We start from the raw sequence: 12,663 nt of genomic DNA, 5'->3' as shown, positions 1-12,663 counted from the left end.
CTAGTAGCTGGTACAGTGCTGTGTTTTGAGTTCAGTATGTGAAGAATATTGATAACACTGATGTTTTCAGTTGTTGCTCAGTAGTGTTTAGACTAATGTCAAGGATTTTTCAGCTTCTCATGCCCAGCCAGTGAGAAAGCTGGAGGGGCACAAGAAGTTGGCACAGGACACAGCCAGGGCACCTGACCCAAACTGGCCAACGGTGTATTTCATACCATGTGACGTCCCATCTAGTATAGGAACAGGGAAGTGGGGGCAGGGATTCGCCGTTCGGGGACTGGCGGGGTGTCGGTCGGCGGGTGGTGAGCAATTGCACTGCGCATCATTTGTACATTCCTATCCTTTCATTATTGCTGTTGTCATTTTATTAGTGTTATCATTATCATTATTAGTTTCTTCTTTTTCTGTTCTATTAAACCGTTCTTATCTCAACCCACGGGTTTTGCTTCTTTTCCTGATTTTCTCCCCCATCCCACTGGGTGGGGGGGAGTGAGTGAGCGGCTGCGTGGTGTTTAGTTGCTGGCTGGGGTTAAACCACGACACACAGCTGGTGGGTGAGCCAACCAGGGGAGGAGGCTTGCTAGACCTGTTGTTTACGAACAGGGAAGGACTGGTGGGAGGTGTGATGGTTGGAGGCCATCTTGGGCTTAGTGACCATGAAATGGTAGAATTTTCAATTCTTGATGAGGCAAAGAAGGTGGTCAGCAAAACCACCACTATGGACTTCCGGAGGGCAAACTTTGGCCTCTTCAAGGCACTGGTTGAGAGGGTCCCTTGGAACATGGTCCTGGAGGGCAAAGGGGTCCAGCAGGAATGGACATTCTTTAAGAAGGAAATCTTAATGGCTCAGGACCAGGCTATTCCCATGTGCCGCAAGTCAAACCGCCGAGGAAAATGACCGGCCTGGCTGAATGGGGAGCTTTTGCTAGGAGTCAAGAAAAAAAGGAGAGTTTATCATCTCTGGAGGAAAGGGCGGACAACTTGGGAAGAGTACAGGGATCTTGTTAGATCATACAGGGGGAAAATTAGAAAGGCAAAAGCTCAGCTAGAACTAAATCTGGCCACTATTGTAAGGGACAACAAAAAATATTTTTACAAATATGTTAAGAGTAAAAAGAATCCCAAGGAGAAGATCTATCCTTTAATGGATACAGAAGGGAACGTAGCAACCAGTGATGAGGAAAAGGCCGAGGTACTTAATGCCTTCTTTGCCTCAGTCTTTAATAGTGAGTCCAGTCATCCTCAGGGTACTCCACCCCCTGAGCTGGAAGGGAAGGATGAAGAGCCTAACATACCCCCCTTAATCCAGGAGGAATTAGTTAGGGACCTGATACGCCATCTGGACACTCACAAATCTATGGGACCTGATGGGATCCATCCAAGAGTACTGAGGGAACTGGCTGAGGTCCTTGCCAAGCCACTCCCTATCATCTATCAGTGTTCCTGGTCAACGGGGCAGGTCCCAGAGGACTGGAGGTTTGCCAATGTGACTCCCATTTATAAGAAGGGTCGGAGGGAGGATCCGGGGAACTACAGGCCTGTCAGCCTGACCTCGGTACTGGGGAAGATTATGGAAAGGTTTGTTTTGAAAGCACTCACATGGCAAGTCCAGGATAAGAGGGGGATCAGGCCCAGTCAGCATGGGTTTACGAAAGGCAGGTCCTGCTTGACCAACCTGATCTCCTTCTATGACCAGGTGACCCGCCTAGTGGATGAGGGAAAGGCTGTCATTGTTATTTTCCTAGACTTCAGCAAGGCCTTTGACACTGTCTCTCATGGCATACTCCTTGAGAACCTGGCGTCTCATGGCCTGGAGAAGTGCACTATTCACTGGGTGAAAAACTGGCTGGATGGACGAGCCCAGAGGGTAGTGGTGAATGGGGTGAAATACAGCTGGCGGCGGGTCACAAGTGGTGTCCCCAGGGCTTGGTGTTAGGACCCGTTCTCTTTAATATCTTTATCAATGATTTGGATGAGGGGATTGAGTGCACCCTCAGCAAGTTTGCAGATGATACCAATTTGGGAGGCAGGGTCAATCTGCTTGAGGGTAGGGAGGCTCTACAGAGAGATCTGGACAGGCTGGATCGATGGGCTGAGGCCAATCATATGAAGTTCAAGAAGGCCAAGTGCTGTGTCCTGCACTTCGGTCACAGCAACCCCATGCAGGGCTACAGGCTTGGGGAAGAGTGGCTGGAAAGCTGCCCGGCAGAGAAAGACCTGGGCGTGCTGGTTGACAGCCAGCTGAATATGAGCCAGCAGTGTGCCCAGGTGGCCAAGAAGGCCAATCGCATCCTAGCCTGTATCAGAAACAGTGTGGCCAGCAGGAGCAGGGAGGTGGTTGTTCCCCTGTACTGGGCACTGGTGAGGCCACACCTCGAGTCCTGTGTTCAGTTTTGGGCCCGTCACTACAGGAAAGACATTGAGTTGCCGCAGCGTGTCCAGAGAAGGGCAACCAAGTTGGTGAGGGGCCTTGAGCACAAGTCTTATGAGGAGCAGCTGAAGGATCTTGGGTTGTTCAGTCTAGAAAAGAGGAGGCTGAGGGGAGACCTTATCGCTCTCTACAACTACCTGAAAGGGGGTTGTAGTGAGGTGGGTGTTGGTCTCTTCTGTCAGGTGTCTGGAGAAAGGACAAGAGGAAATGGCCTCAAGTTGAGGCAAGGGAGATTTAGGTTAGATATTAGGAAAAATTTTTTTACTGAGAGGGTTGTCAAACATTGGAATGGGCTGCCCAGGGAAGTGGTTGAGTCACCATCCCTGGAGGTATTCAAAAAGCGAGTGGACAGGGTACTCCAGGGCATGGTTTAGGGGGCATGGTTAATGGTTGGACTTGATGATCTTGAAGGTCTTTTCCAACCTAAATGATTCTATGATTCTATGATTCTATTATGAGAAATGGCTTTGATTTTGGTCAGAGACTAATGCCCTAACTTGTCACTGCCCTTGCCTCCTTGTTCAGTCCTCCGCACCCAGAAGCAGCAGATGTCCAACAGCAGCTCCAACACCCAGTTCCTCCTCCTGGCATTTGCAGACACACGGGAGCTGCAGCTCTTGCACTTCTGGCTCTTCCTGGGCATCTACCTGGCTGCCCTCTTGGCCAACGGCCTCATCATCACCTCCGTAGCCTGTGACCACCACCTCCACACACCCATGTACTTCTTCCTCCTCAATCTCTCCCTCCTTGACCTGGGATCCATCTCCACCACTGTCCCCAAAGCCATGGCCAACTCCCTCCTGGACTCCAGGGCCATCTCCTATGCAGGATGTGCTGCACAGGTCTTTCTGTTTGTCTTTTTGATGTCAGCAGAGTATTTTCTTCTCACTGTCATGGCCTACGACTGCTACGTTGCCATCTGCAAACCCCTGCACTACGGGACCCTCCCGGGCAGCAGAGCTTGTGTCCACATGGCAGCAGCTGCCTGGGGCACTGGTTTCCTCTATGCTGTGCTGCACACTGCCAATACATTTTCAGTACCCCTCTGCCAAGGCAATGCTGTGGACCAGTTCTTCTGCAAAATCCCCCAGATCCTCAAGCTTGCCTGCTCAGATGCCTACCTCAGGGAAGTTGGGGTACTTGTAGTTGGTGTCTGCTTTGTATTTGGGTGTTTTGTTTTCATTGTGCTGTCCTATGGGCAGATCTTCAGAGCCGTGCTGAGGATCCCCTCTGAGCAGGGACAGCACAAAGCCTTTTCCACCTGCCTCCCTCACCTGGCCGTGGTCTCCTTGTTTGTAAGTACTGGCATGTTTGCCTACCTGAAGCCCCCCTCCATCTCCTCCCCATCCCTGGACCTGCTGGTGGCAGTTCTGTACTCAGTGGTGCCTCCAGCAGTGAACCCTCTCATCTACAGCATGAGAAACCATGCGATTAAGGATGCCCTGAGAAAACTAATCACTGGGTGCTTTTGAGAAGGAATAAACTGCATGTTGTCCTTTGCATAGGACTCATAATATATCTCATCACAGGCCCAGCCTCTTCTGGTGTTTCTTGTACGAAGATTTTGGGTTTCATGGCTTTTTTAATTGTTTTGGTTTGGGGTCTTTTTGCTGTTTTGTTTTATTTTACTTATCTGAATGCTTTCCACAAAGAAATGTCTTTATTCCTCTGGTTTCTAATTCACAATATATCCAGGTTTTTTGTGACCTGCAGGCTGTGCAAATGATGAGCCGTACCCTCTGTGAGTTTAAACAAAATAAAGGTCCCTGCAGTGACTTGTTTTTCCAAGTTTCTTCCTCCAAGACCTTCTCTGCAGCTGCAGGGAGCAGTGCCTGTGTGCAGAGGAGAAGAAGAAAAGAGTCCCGGCACAGCAGCACTGCCAGGGAGCACCAGCGCTTGGTCTTTCCCGAGCTGCTCTCTTCCCACTTCCATGCTTTCCTTCTGAACCCTTTGGTTGGTGGAAGGCCTGAGTGCTCTTCCAGCATGGTTACAGTCCTGCTGTGTGGCAGGCCTGTGGCCGCAGGCAAGGACAGGCAGTGGGCACTTGTGTGACAGAGCTGGCCTCCATTGCAGCATTTCCATCGTACAAGGGGATCTCCTCAGGCCTTGTGCCACGGATGCCCCCCACCCCTGGGGCTCACCCCTCTCCACCCCCGAGGAGCTGCTGTGCCCTTCAGAGGGTCTGGGGCTGTGGGGTGAGTGCCCAGAGCTCTGCTGCACCCTGTGGTGGGCACTGCTGTGGGGACATGCCAGACTGGGCTAAACTGGGGAGAGGTCAGGGGAGGTGGGAAGAGTTTAGGGGGAGCTGATCTGGGCTGGAAAGTGCCCAGGAGAGAACAATATCAGTGTATAGCTTGTAGTGTGTGACCATGCAGGGTGAGGACTGACACCAGAGGTTTGTGGTGCAGAGGCAGGGCTTGTGGCAAGCATGGAAGACATGCAGGTGCAGGAGAGAGGAGGAGGCTGGTCTGTGCCCTTGGTTGTGTGGACAGACTGCAAAGGTGGCTCGGGGCCTTTATCATCCCAATTTTTGTCCATTTCCAGCACTTGCCGGTCATCCCACTGAGACAAGGGGAGTCAAAAGACTCTCAGTAGACATAATAAAGGGGGATGAGAGATGATGTTTAGCGCTTACATTGTTGAAATTAGCTGCGGCAGGGACAGTCTTTGATAAGAAGAGCTGGTCCCAAGAACCAGCCAATGAGGCAGAGACAGTTCCTGATAAGAAGCAGGAGCAGGCCCCAAGAGCCAGCTAAGACTGGTCTTGCAGCTTGGGTAAATAGCAAGAAACCACTGAGCCTGAGCAAGAAAAAAGGTTACTAGCGGTGACGGAGTCATCTATCTTCATCTCTGAGACCACCAGACGACCACCATAAAGAGGCACTGCGCACGCGCAGTTGAGAGGAGACTATGGAAATGACCTCTCAGAGGTAATTTTATATATGAAGCGGGGAAAGGTCATGCATATGTATAGGCATATTGTGAATATGTAACACTTGACTGTATAAATTTGAAGTGAACTGCCGAGTCAGGCGCGCACGACTTTGGCAGGATTACCCCCCATGCTGCTCAGCGCTGAATGAACATACCTACTTTACAATCTCACTGATTGTGGAGTCTGTTTTCCGCACGTCACCAGGTTTACAGGTTTGCTGTGAGGCCACCTCCATCTTCCTGGTGCTCCAAAGGCTGGTGTGGGGGAATGGACAGCCCTGCCCAGCCTCTCTCCTTCCCCAGACCCTGGCAGACCCTGGAGCAGAGATTTCTGCAAAGCCCCACCTGGGACAAGGCTGGGGCAGGGGAGGGGTCGGGTGCAGGGGGAGGCTGCAAAAGTAGGAGGGTCATGGGGGAGCTATGATCTGAAGGCCACCACTGGGATCACAAATTGGGGAAATTTCCCCGCCCCCGACTCTCCCCTTGCCCATGCTGTGGCTGTAGAGTGGGGCTGTGGGACCATGCATGGGCAGTAGAGCTGGGACAGCACAAGGACAGGGTGCTGACAGGGGCCATGAAGCAGCTGCCAGGAGGTGCCATCATGGACACTTGTTCTAAGAATTGCATACCAGAGGCTCATCGCTGAGAACTTATAGCTATTCTGTCAAGTAAAAAGAAAATTAAAAAGCTTTAGTTCAACATTGAAAATACAAAGGATTTCCTTTCAGCACTGTCCTGTTACTGCTAGTAGTGATAGTTCCACTAATTCCAAAAGGTCCTTGAGAGCTTCTGTATTTTCCCATGGCTCCAAACCTTGGGCTGCTCAGACACGGAAAGTAATACCTCAAATCTCTGCAAACCTAATCTCTCCCACCTTCTCTCATCCACACTCTTTTATCCCAGGACACTTCTAACCATCATGTCAGCACTCTACTTGGTCTCTTTTTTATCTGGGTGAGGTCAGGGTGCTCCCTTGTAAAGCATTCCCTACAAAAGTCTTCTCTACCTGCTGATCCTGCTTGTATCCCCTCACACAACGTACAGCTCCAACTTCCTTCTGCAGAGCTCTGTGGGATGGACAGTTTTCCTGGTTCTTTCATGAGAAAAGGTGACAAACAGGAAAGACTCCTTGCCAGGAAGCCACAGCCTTGCGTGTTGCTCACTTGGTTCTTACTGGCACTTCACTCAGACTCTGTCTTTCTGTATTTGGTGCTTTTCTGTAACTACTCTTTCTGCAGAGAAGATCTTAAAAAGACAATCATTTCATAAAAGAGGGTCATAAAGGCCCTGTTGTAGACAACTACGTTTTGCCATGAGCTCTGGAGGGAGTCAGGAAGATAGTTAATGAGCACCAGGAATATGTGAGAATATCAAGGCCTCTTCTGAAGAGTGAGCGGCTCTGAGCAGCAGTGATTGGCCATGTGTAGGGCTCAGAGAGAGGGTCGAGGGATGTCAGTGAGAAACAAGGAGGTGGCCGATGGCTTTAGCAAATCCTTAAACCCTATCTGAGCCCAGAAATGGAAAGCAGTGGATGTCTGTGGATGGGGAAGAGGAGAAGGTGTGTCCTGGGAAGATGTCAGGAAGGAAGACCCCTCTTCTGCAAGTCAGGGATGAAAGAGATTTTTCCATGTTGTGTGCATGCCTAGGAGATGGAGAAAGCCTGCTGATTCACGGGCACTGACACCTCAGAGAAGTGCCCGGCAGCAGTGATTTTCCTGAAAGGGTATCATAGGATCACAAAATTACAGTAGAGTTGAGGTTTGAAGGGACAGGACTGGACCCAGTATTGACCCCTGCAGTGCACCACTGGTGACCTGCCTCCAGGGAGACCTTGTGCCACTGATCACTGTTCTGTGGGGCCGGCCATTCAGCCACTTTTTCAGTCCACCTCACTGTCTGCTCATCCAGCCTCTGCTTCAGCAGCTTCTCTGTGATTGTTTTATGGGAGACAGTGTCAGAAGCCTTACTCATCTACCAAGGCAGACATTGGATCGGAGAAGTTTATCAGGTTATCAGATAGGAATGGCATTTCCTTTCATCGGCTGTGCTCTGGGCCTCTGTGGTGTATCCGTTGGGGTCTGGCACTTGGACGGCCATGATGTTATGCCATTGCATAGCCCATAAAGATTTGGCCACTTCAAAAAAGGGATGATAGGTGGGAAGTGCTACCAATTTTGGACATTGCTTGATAGCAAAGAAATAATAGTGGGCTCTTCCCAACCTCCATTGCTCTCAGCTCTGTTTAGATATGAAATGCAGATGTCAAATGTTTTAATGTAAACATGTCCTGAGAAGAGTTTCTCCATTTAAAGTCTTCATAGGTAATGCATTTTAGAAATGACTGTATAAATCTAGATTTACGTAGAGGGAGAGAAAGGGTAAGCAGCTTGCTGTTCCATGTCAATGGCCAACAGGGAAAACAATCAGGAGGATTTATAGAAAACCCTCAAAACTCTGAAAATGAAGACTTCTTACACACTTATTACACCAAGCTCTTTTCTGCATATGTTTCAATTTATACCTATCATCTCCACTCACGGGTTGATGCAGTTGCTCACACAGGGGTGGACACCGCCTCCAAGATACCCTGAGGTAGCTGAAGACCTCATGTGGGACATAGAAATGTGATGCACACTGATGGCAGAACTTCTGGAGCATGAGCTGGTGGACAGGCAGGGTGCATCAAAGCCTCTTGGCTGAGACAAGTGATTTCTCTCCCTTGACTAGCAAGGGAAGCCTGGGCAATTGCACCCAAGGTGTCTAGTGTTAGAGGTGATTGCTCTCATCCCTGCCTTCACCTACAAGGGAGTCACCTGTAATTTTCCAAGCAGAGAATGAAAAATAACCATGTCTAGATGATGCAGAGTCTGCTTGAAGATGAGCCTGTAACCCAGATATGTTGGGGTTGTTTGGTGCAGATTTGGCTATTCAGAAGGGAGCATTTCATTCCCTTGGTCTCTTTGCTTCCCTCTGCGAGTCGAGGGAGCTCGTGACTTCAGTGTGTGACACGCTGTCTGCAAAAGAGCGAGTACGGACAAAAAAACAAAGTCAAGGAGAGGGAACTTTGGCGGGGGTCCTGGCATCTGTGACTAAACACAAAATGTGTTTTCTCTTGGTCTAAGGTTATCCTCTGTAGGAAGCAGGTTTCAGTGGAGGTAATGTGGACTTCATACTTAGCTGAGGAATGTCTTTTATTTTTTCTTGACCTATGGCTTCCTTTGTTTTTTGCTTGTTGGCAATTAAGAAACACCCTTCTGTGTCTGTGTGCCTCTCATTCTCCAAGTAAAACAGGTGGGAATTGGTGCCAACAGGCTGAAACATGCAGCTACAGCCTTCAGTGGTGAAAGCTCAGGTTGGAACAGGGCTGCTCCAAGTCCCAGGTGGCTGATGAGAGACATGGTAGGTTGGGGGTAGGGATGAAGAATGACCATAGGCTGCAGAACATAATGGCTCTGGATTTTCATATCTATTCAGACTGCATTAGGAGATGCACAGGATCAATATCAATTAGAAACTGATAATATCAATTCAGGTATAAGCAGAAAAATAACGTGGAGAAAAAGAAAGCCTTTCTTTTTGGTGTTGTTTAGTGTTCCTATCATTTCACTTTGATTACACTCCTGAAACTGCTCTAATTAACCCCATCAGAATTGAAGACTTAATGGAAAATGATGCACAGCGACTGGACTTGTTAGGGTTTTTGCATGTTAATGAGCCCTCTGGTGCTGACTTCCTGAACTGCAGATCCTGAAAGATTGAAAAAGCCCCTAGATACTTAAAAGTCAGCAGCAGGCCTCCAAGTTTCCGAGCGCGTTAGTGTGTTCCAGTGAGGGCCATCCCTGAAAAGGCCATGGAGGGAATGACCAGAAAAGGGACCATCCCTGGGGGCTGGTGAAGCAGGAAGTCAGAGGCACTGCTTGGAGGTGGAAAATGAAGCGTGGAATGCGACTGTGAAAACCCTTGTTGTGTTTCACCAAGCAGGATGGCCAAGCCCTGACCCCCATCCTCTGGGAAAGGGGATCTGTTACCTCACGGGATGCTCATGTTCCTGCTCATATAGCCCATGGTGCTCCTGTCCTTCCTTGCTTCCAAGACACACCGCTGCATCCTGTCCATCTTGCTGTCCACCAAGACCTTTCCAAAACGCCTCCTTCCAGCCAGGCAGCCCCCCACCTGTGCCATTGCCAGGGTTAGTTGCCTGCAGGGGCAGAAACTGGCATCAGTCCTTGTGGGATTTCCTGACTTTCCTGCCAATGCATGCTCTCCTCTCCCTTGAATCCTTTCCCTGAGCACAGGGGCCTGGACACCATTTCAGTAAAGACTCAGGCACAGCAGGCATTCATTCCTTCAGCCCCAGCTGTGTCTGCTCTTCTTAAATCACCTTCCCCATTCAGCAGCAGCCCTGCATTTCCCTTGTTCAGCCTTGGTCTCTCAGAAGTGACCAAAGCTCTTCTGTTTGATTCTGAATTCCCTTGCAACCAGCATCTCCAGGGGAGCTGTTCTTCTCCTACACACCTACCTCCACAACAAAGGCAATAGAAATTCCTGCTTTGTACCTGTCCTTGCTGACAGCGCCTGGCAGCTGCTTCGTGGCCCCTGTCAGTGCCCTGTCCCTGTGCTGGCCCAGCCCCACAGCCCATACACGGTCCCACAGCCCCAATGTGCAGGCACAGCACGGGAGAGGGTAGAGTCAGGGGTGGGAAACTTCCCCCCATTGTGAGCCCTATGACGGCCTTCAGATTACAATTCCCCCATGACCCTCCTACTTTTGCAGCTACCCAGCACCCGACCCCAGCCCTGCTGCAGCATTGTCCCATGTGGAGCTTTGCAGACAGCTCTGCTCCAGGGTCTGCCAGGGTCTGGGCAAGGAGCGGGACTGGGCAGGGCTGTCTGTTCCCACAAAGCAGCCCTTGGCCCACCAGGAAGATGGAGATGGCCTCACAGCAAAACTCACCTGTAAACTGGAGTGACCAGCAAGTGCTGGAAGTGGCCAAAAAGATATGCTGGGGGTGACAAAAACCCAGAGGCACCTTCCCTGTCTGTCCACACAACCAAGGGCACAGACAGGCCTCCTCTCCTCTGCACCAGCATGTCTTCCATGCTTGCCACAAGCCCTGCCTGTGCACCAGAAACCCCCGGTGTCAGTCCTCACCCTGCATGGTCACACACTGCAAGCTATACACTGATATTTTTCTCCCCGGGCACTTTCCAGCTCAGACCAGCTCCCCCTAAACTCTCCCCACCTCCCCTGACCTCCCTCCACCTCTCCTGCCCTCTCCCCAGCACAGCCCAGTCTGGCATAGCCCCACAGTAGTGCCCACCACAGGGTTCTGCAGAGCTCTGGGCACTCACCCCACAGCCCCAGACCCTCTGAAGGGCACAGCAGCTCCTCGGGGGTGGAGAGGGGTGAGCCCCAGGGCTGGGGGGGCATCCGTGGCACAAGGCCTGAGGACACCCCCTTGTATGATGGAAATGCTGCAATGGAGGCCAGCTCTGTCACACAAGTGCCCACTGCCTGTCCTTGCCTGCGGCCACAGGCCTGCCACACAGCAGGACTGTAACCATGCTTGAAGAGCACTCAGGCCTTCCACCAACCAAAGGGTTCAGAAGGAAAGCATGGAAGTGGGAAGAGAGCAGCTCGGGAAAGACCAAGCGCTGGTGCTCCCTGGCAGTGCTGCTGTGCCGGGACTCTGTTCTTCTTCCCCTCTGCACACAGGCACTGCTCCCTGCAGCTGCAGAGAAGGTCTAGGAGGAAGGATCTCAGAAAAGCAAGTCACTGCAGGGCCCTTTATTTTGGTTAAATACACAGAGGGTACGGCTCCTCATTTGCACAGCCTGCAGGTCACAGAAAATCTGGATAGAGTGTGAATTAGAAACCAGAGGAATAAAGACATTTCTTTGTGGAAAGCATTCAGATGAGTAAAACAAATGAAAAAAAAAAAACAAAACAAAACAAAACAAAACAAACGAAGAAAGCATGAAACCAAAAAACTTCAGAAAAGAAACACGAGAAGAGGCTGGGCCTGTAATGAGATATATTATGAGTCCTGTGCAAAGGACAACATGCAGTTTATTCCTTCTCAAAAGCATCCAGTGATTAGTTTTCTCAGGGCATCCTTGATCTCATGGTTTCTCATGCTGTAGATGAGGGGGTTCAAGGCTGGAGGCACCACCGAGTACAGAACTGCCACCAGCAGGTTCAGGGATGAGGAGGAGATGGAGGGGGGCTTCAGGTAGGCAAACATGGCAGTGCTTACAAACAAGGAGACCACGGCCAGGTGAGGGAGGCAGGTGGAAAAGGCTTTGTGCTGTCCCTGCTCAGAGGGGATCCTCAGCACGGCTCTGAAGATCTGCCCATAGGACAGCACAATGAAAGTAAAACACCCAACAGCTAAACAGACACCAACTACAAGTACCCCAACTTCCCTGAGGTAGGCATCTGAGCAGGCGAGCTTGAGGATCTGGGGGATTTCGCAGAAGAACTGGTCCACAGCATTACCTTGGCAGAGGGGTACTGAAAATGTATTGGCAGTGTGCAGCACAGCATAGAGGAAACCAGTGCCCCAGGCAGCTGCTGCCATGTGGACACAAGCTCTGCTGCCCAGGAGGGTGCCGTAGTGCAGGGGTTTGCAGATGGCAACGTAGCAGTCGTAGGCCATGACGGTGAGAAGAAAATACTCCGCTGAGATCAAAAAGATGAACAGAAAGACCTGTGCAGCACATCCTGGGTAGGAGATGGCCCTGTTGTCCAAGAGGGAATTGGCCATGGCTTTGGGGACAGTGGTGGAGATGGAGCCCAGGTCAAGGAAGGAGAGGTTAAAGAGGAAGAAGTACATGGGTGTGTGGAGGCGGTGGTCACAGGCTACGGCGGTGATGATGAGGCCATTGCCCAAGAGGGCAGCCAGGTAGATGCCCAGGAAGAGCCAGAAGTGCAAGAGCTGCAGCTCCCGCGTGTCTGCAAATGCCAGGAGGAGGAACTCAGTGATGGAGCTGCTGTTGGACATCTGCTGCCTGTGGGTGTGGAGCACTGAACAGGGAGGAAAGGGCAGTGACAAGTTAGGGCATTAGTCTCTAACCAAAATCAAAGCCATTTTCCATACTACACGTTCACAGCACCTTTACTATTGCAATAATATTTTCGTTCAGCTCCATTGCTGGAGCTGTGGTTGGTGCTGGCTGAGTGTGCCCTGAGGATCAGGACCTCTGCCTACTGGCTGCCAAGGAATCAGCCCTGCTCTGCAACAGTGGGTTTCTGGGAATGGTGTCAGTCAGGAGGGTCAGTCCTGGTGTTTGAATTC

At 50.8% G+C, this 12,663-nt stretch overlaps 2 protein-coding genes across 2 annotated transcripts; one reads left to right on the top strand and one right to left on the bottom strand.

The window, feature by feature from the left end:
- Window positions 1-2,979: 2,979 nt before the first annotated feature.
- Window positions 2,980-3,903, top strand: LOC128138244 (olfactory receptor 14A16-like). The gene has a single exon (XM_052779551.1). It carries the CDS (start codon window positions 2,980-2,982, stop codon window positions 3,901-3,903), a length of 924 nt encoding a protein of 307 aa, XP_052635511.1.
- Window positions 3,904-11,445: 7,542 nt separating this feature from the next.
- On the bottom strand, window positions 11,446-12,369 carry LOC128138245 (olfactory receptor 14A16-like). Its single transcript, XM_052779552.1, has one exon. The coding sequence runs from the start codon at window positions 12,367-12,369 to the stop codon at window positions 11,446-11,448; it is 924 nt and encodes a 307-aa protein (XP_052635512.1).
- Window positions 12,370-12,663: the final 294 nt, after the last annotated feature.

Source organism: Harpia harpyja, unplaced genomic scaffold (assembly GCF_026419915.1).
Source record: "Harpia harpyja isolate bHarHar1 unplaced genomic scaffold, bHarHar1 primary haplotype scaffold_120, whole genome shotgun sequence".
NCBI lineage: Eukaryota > Metazoa > Chordata > Aves > Accipitriformes > Accipitridae > Harpia > Harpia harpyja.
The sequence above is the reverse complement of the archived record's forward strand: the minus strand, read 5'-3'. Positions and strand labels throughout refer to the sequence as shown.

Bases quoted from the DNA above. Each gene is read 5' to 3' on its own strand.
- LOC128138244 (XM_052779551.1), top strand. From the start codon at position 2,980: ATGTCCAACAGCAGCTCCAACACCCAGTTCCTCCTCCTGGCATTTGCA.
- LOC128138245 (XM_052779552.1), bottom strand. From the start codon at position 12,369: ATGTCCAACAGCAGCTCCATCACTGAGTTCCTCCTCCTGGCATTTGCA.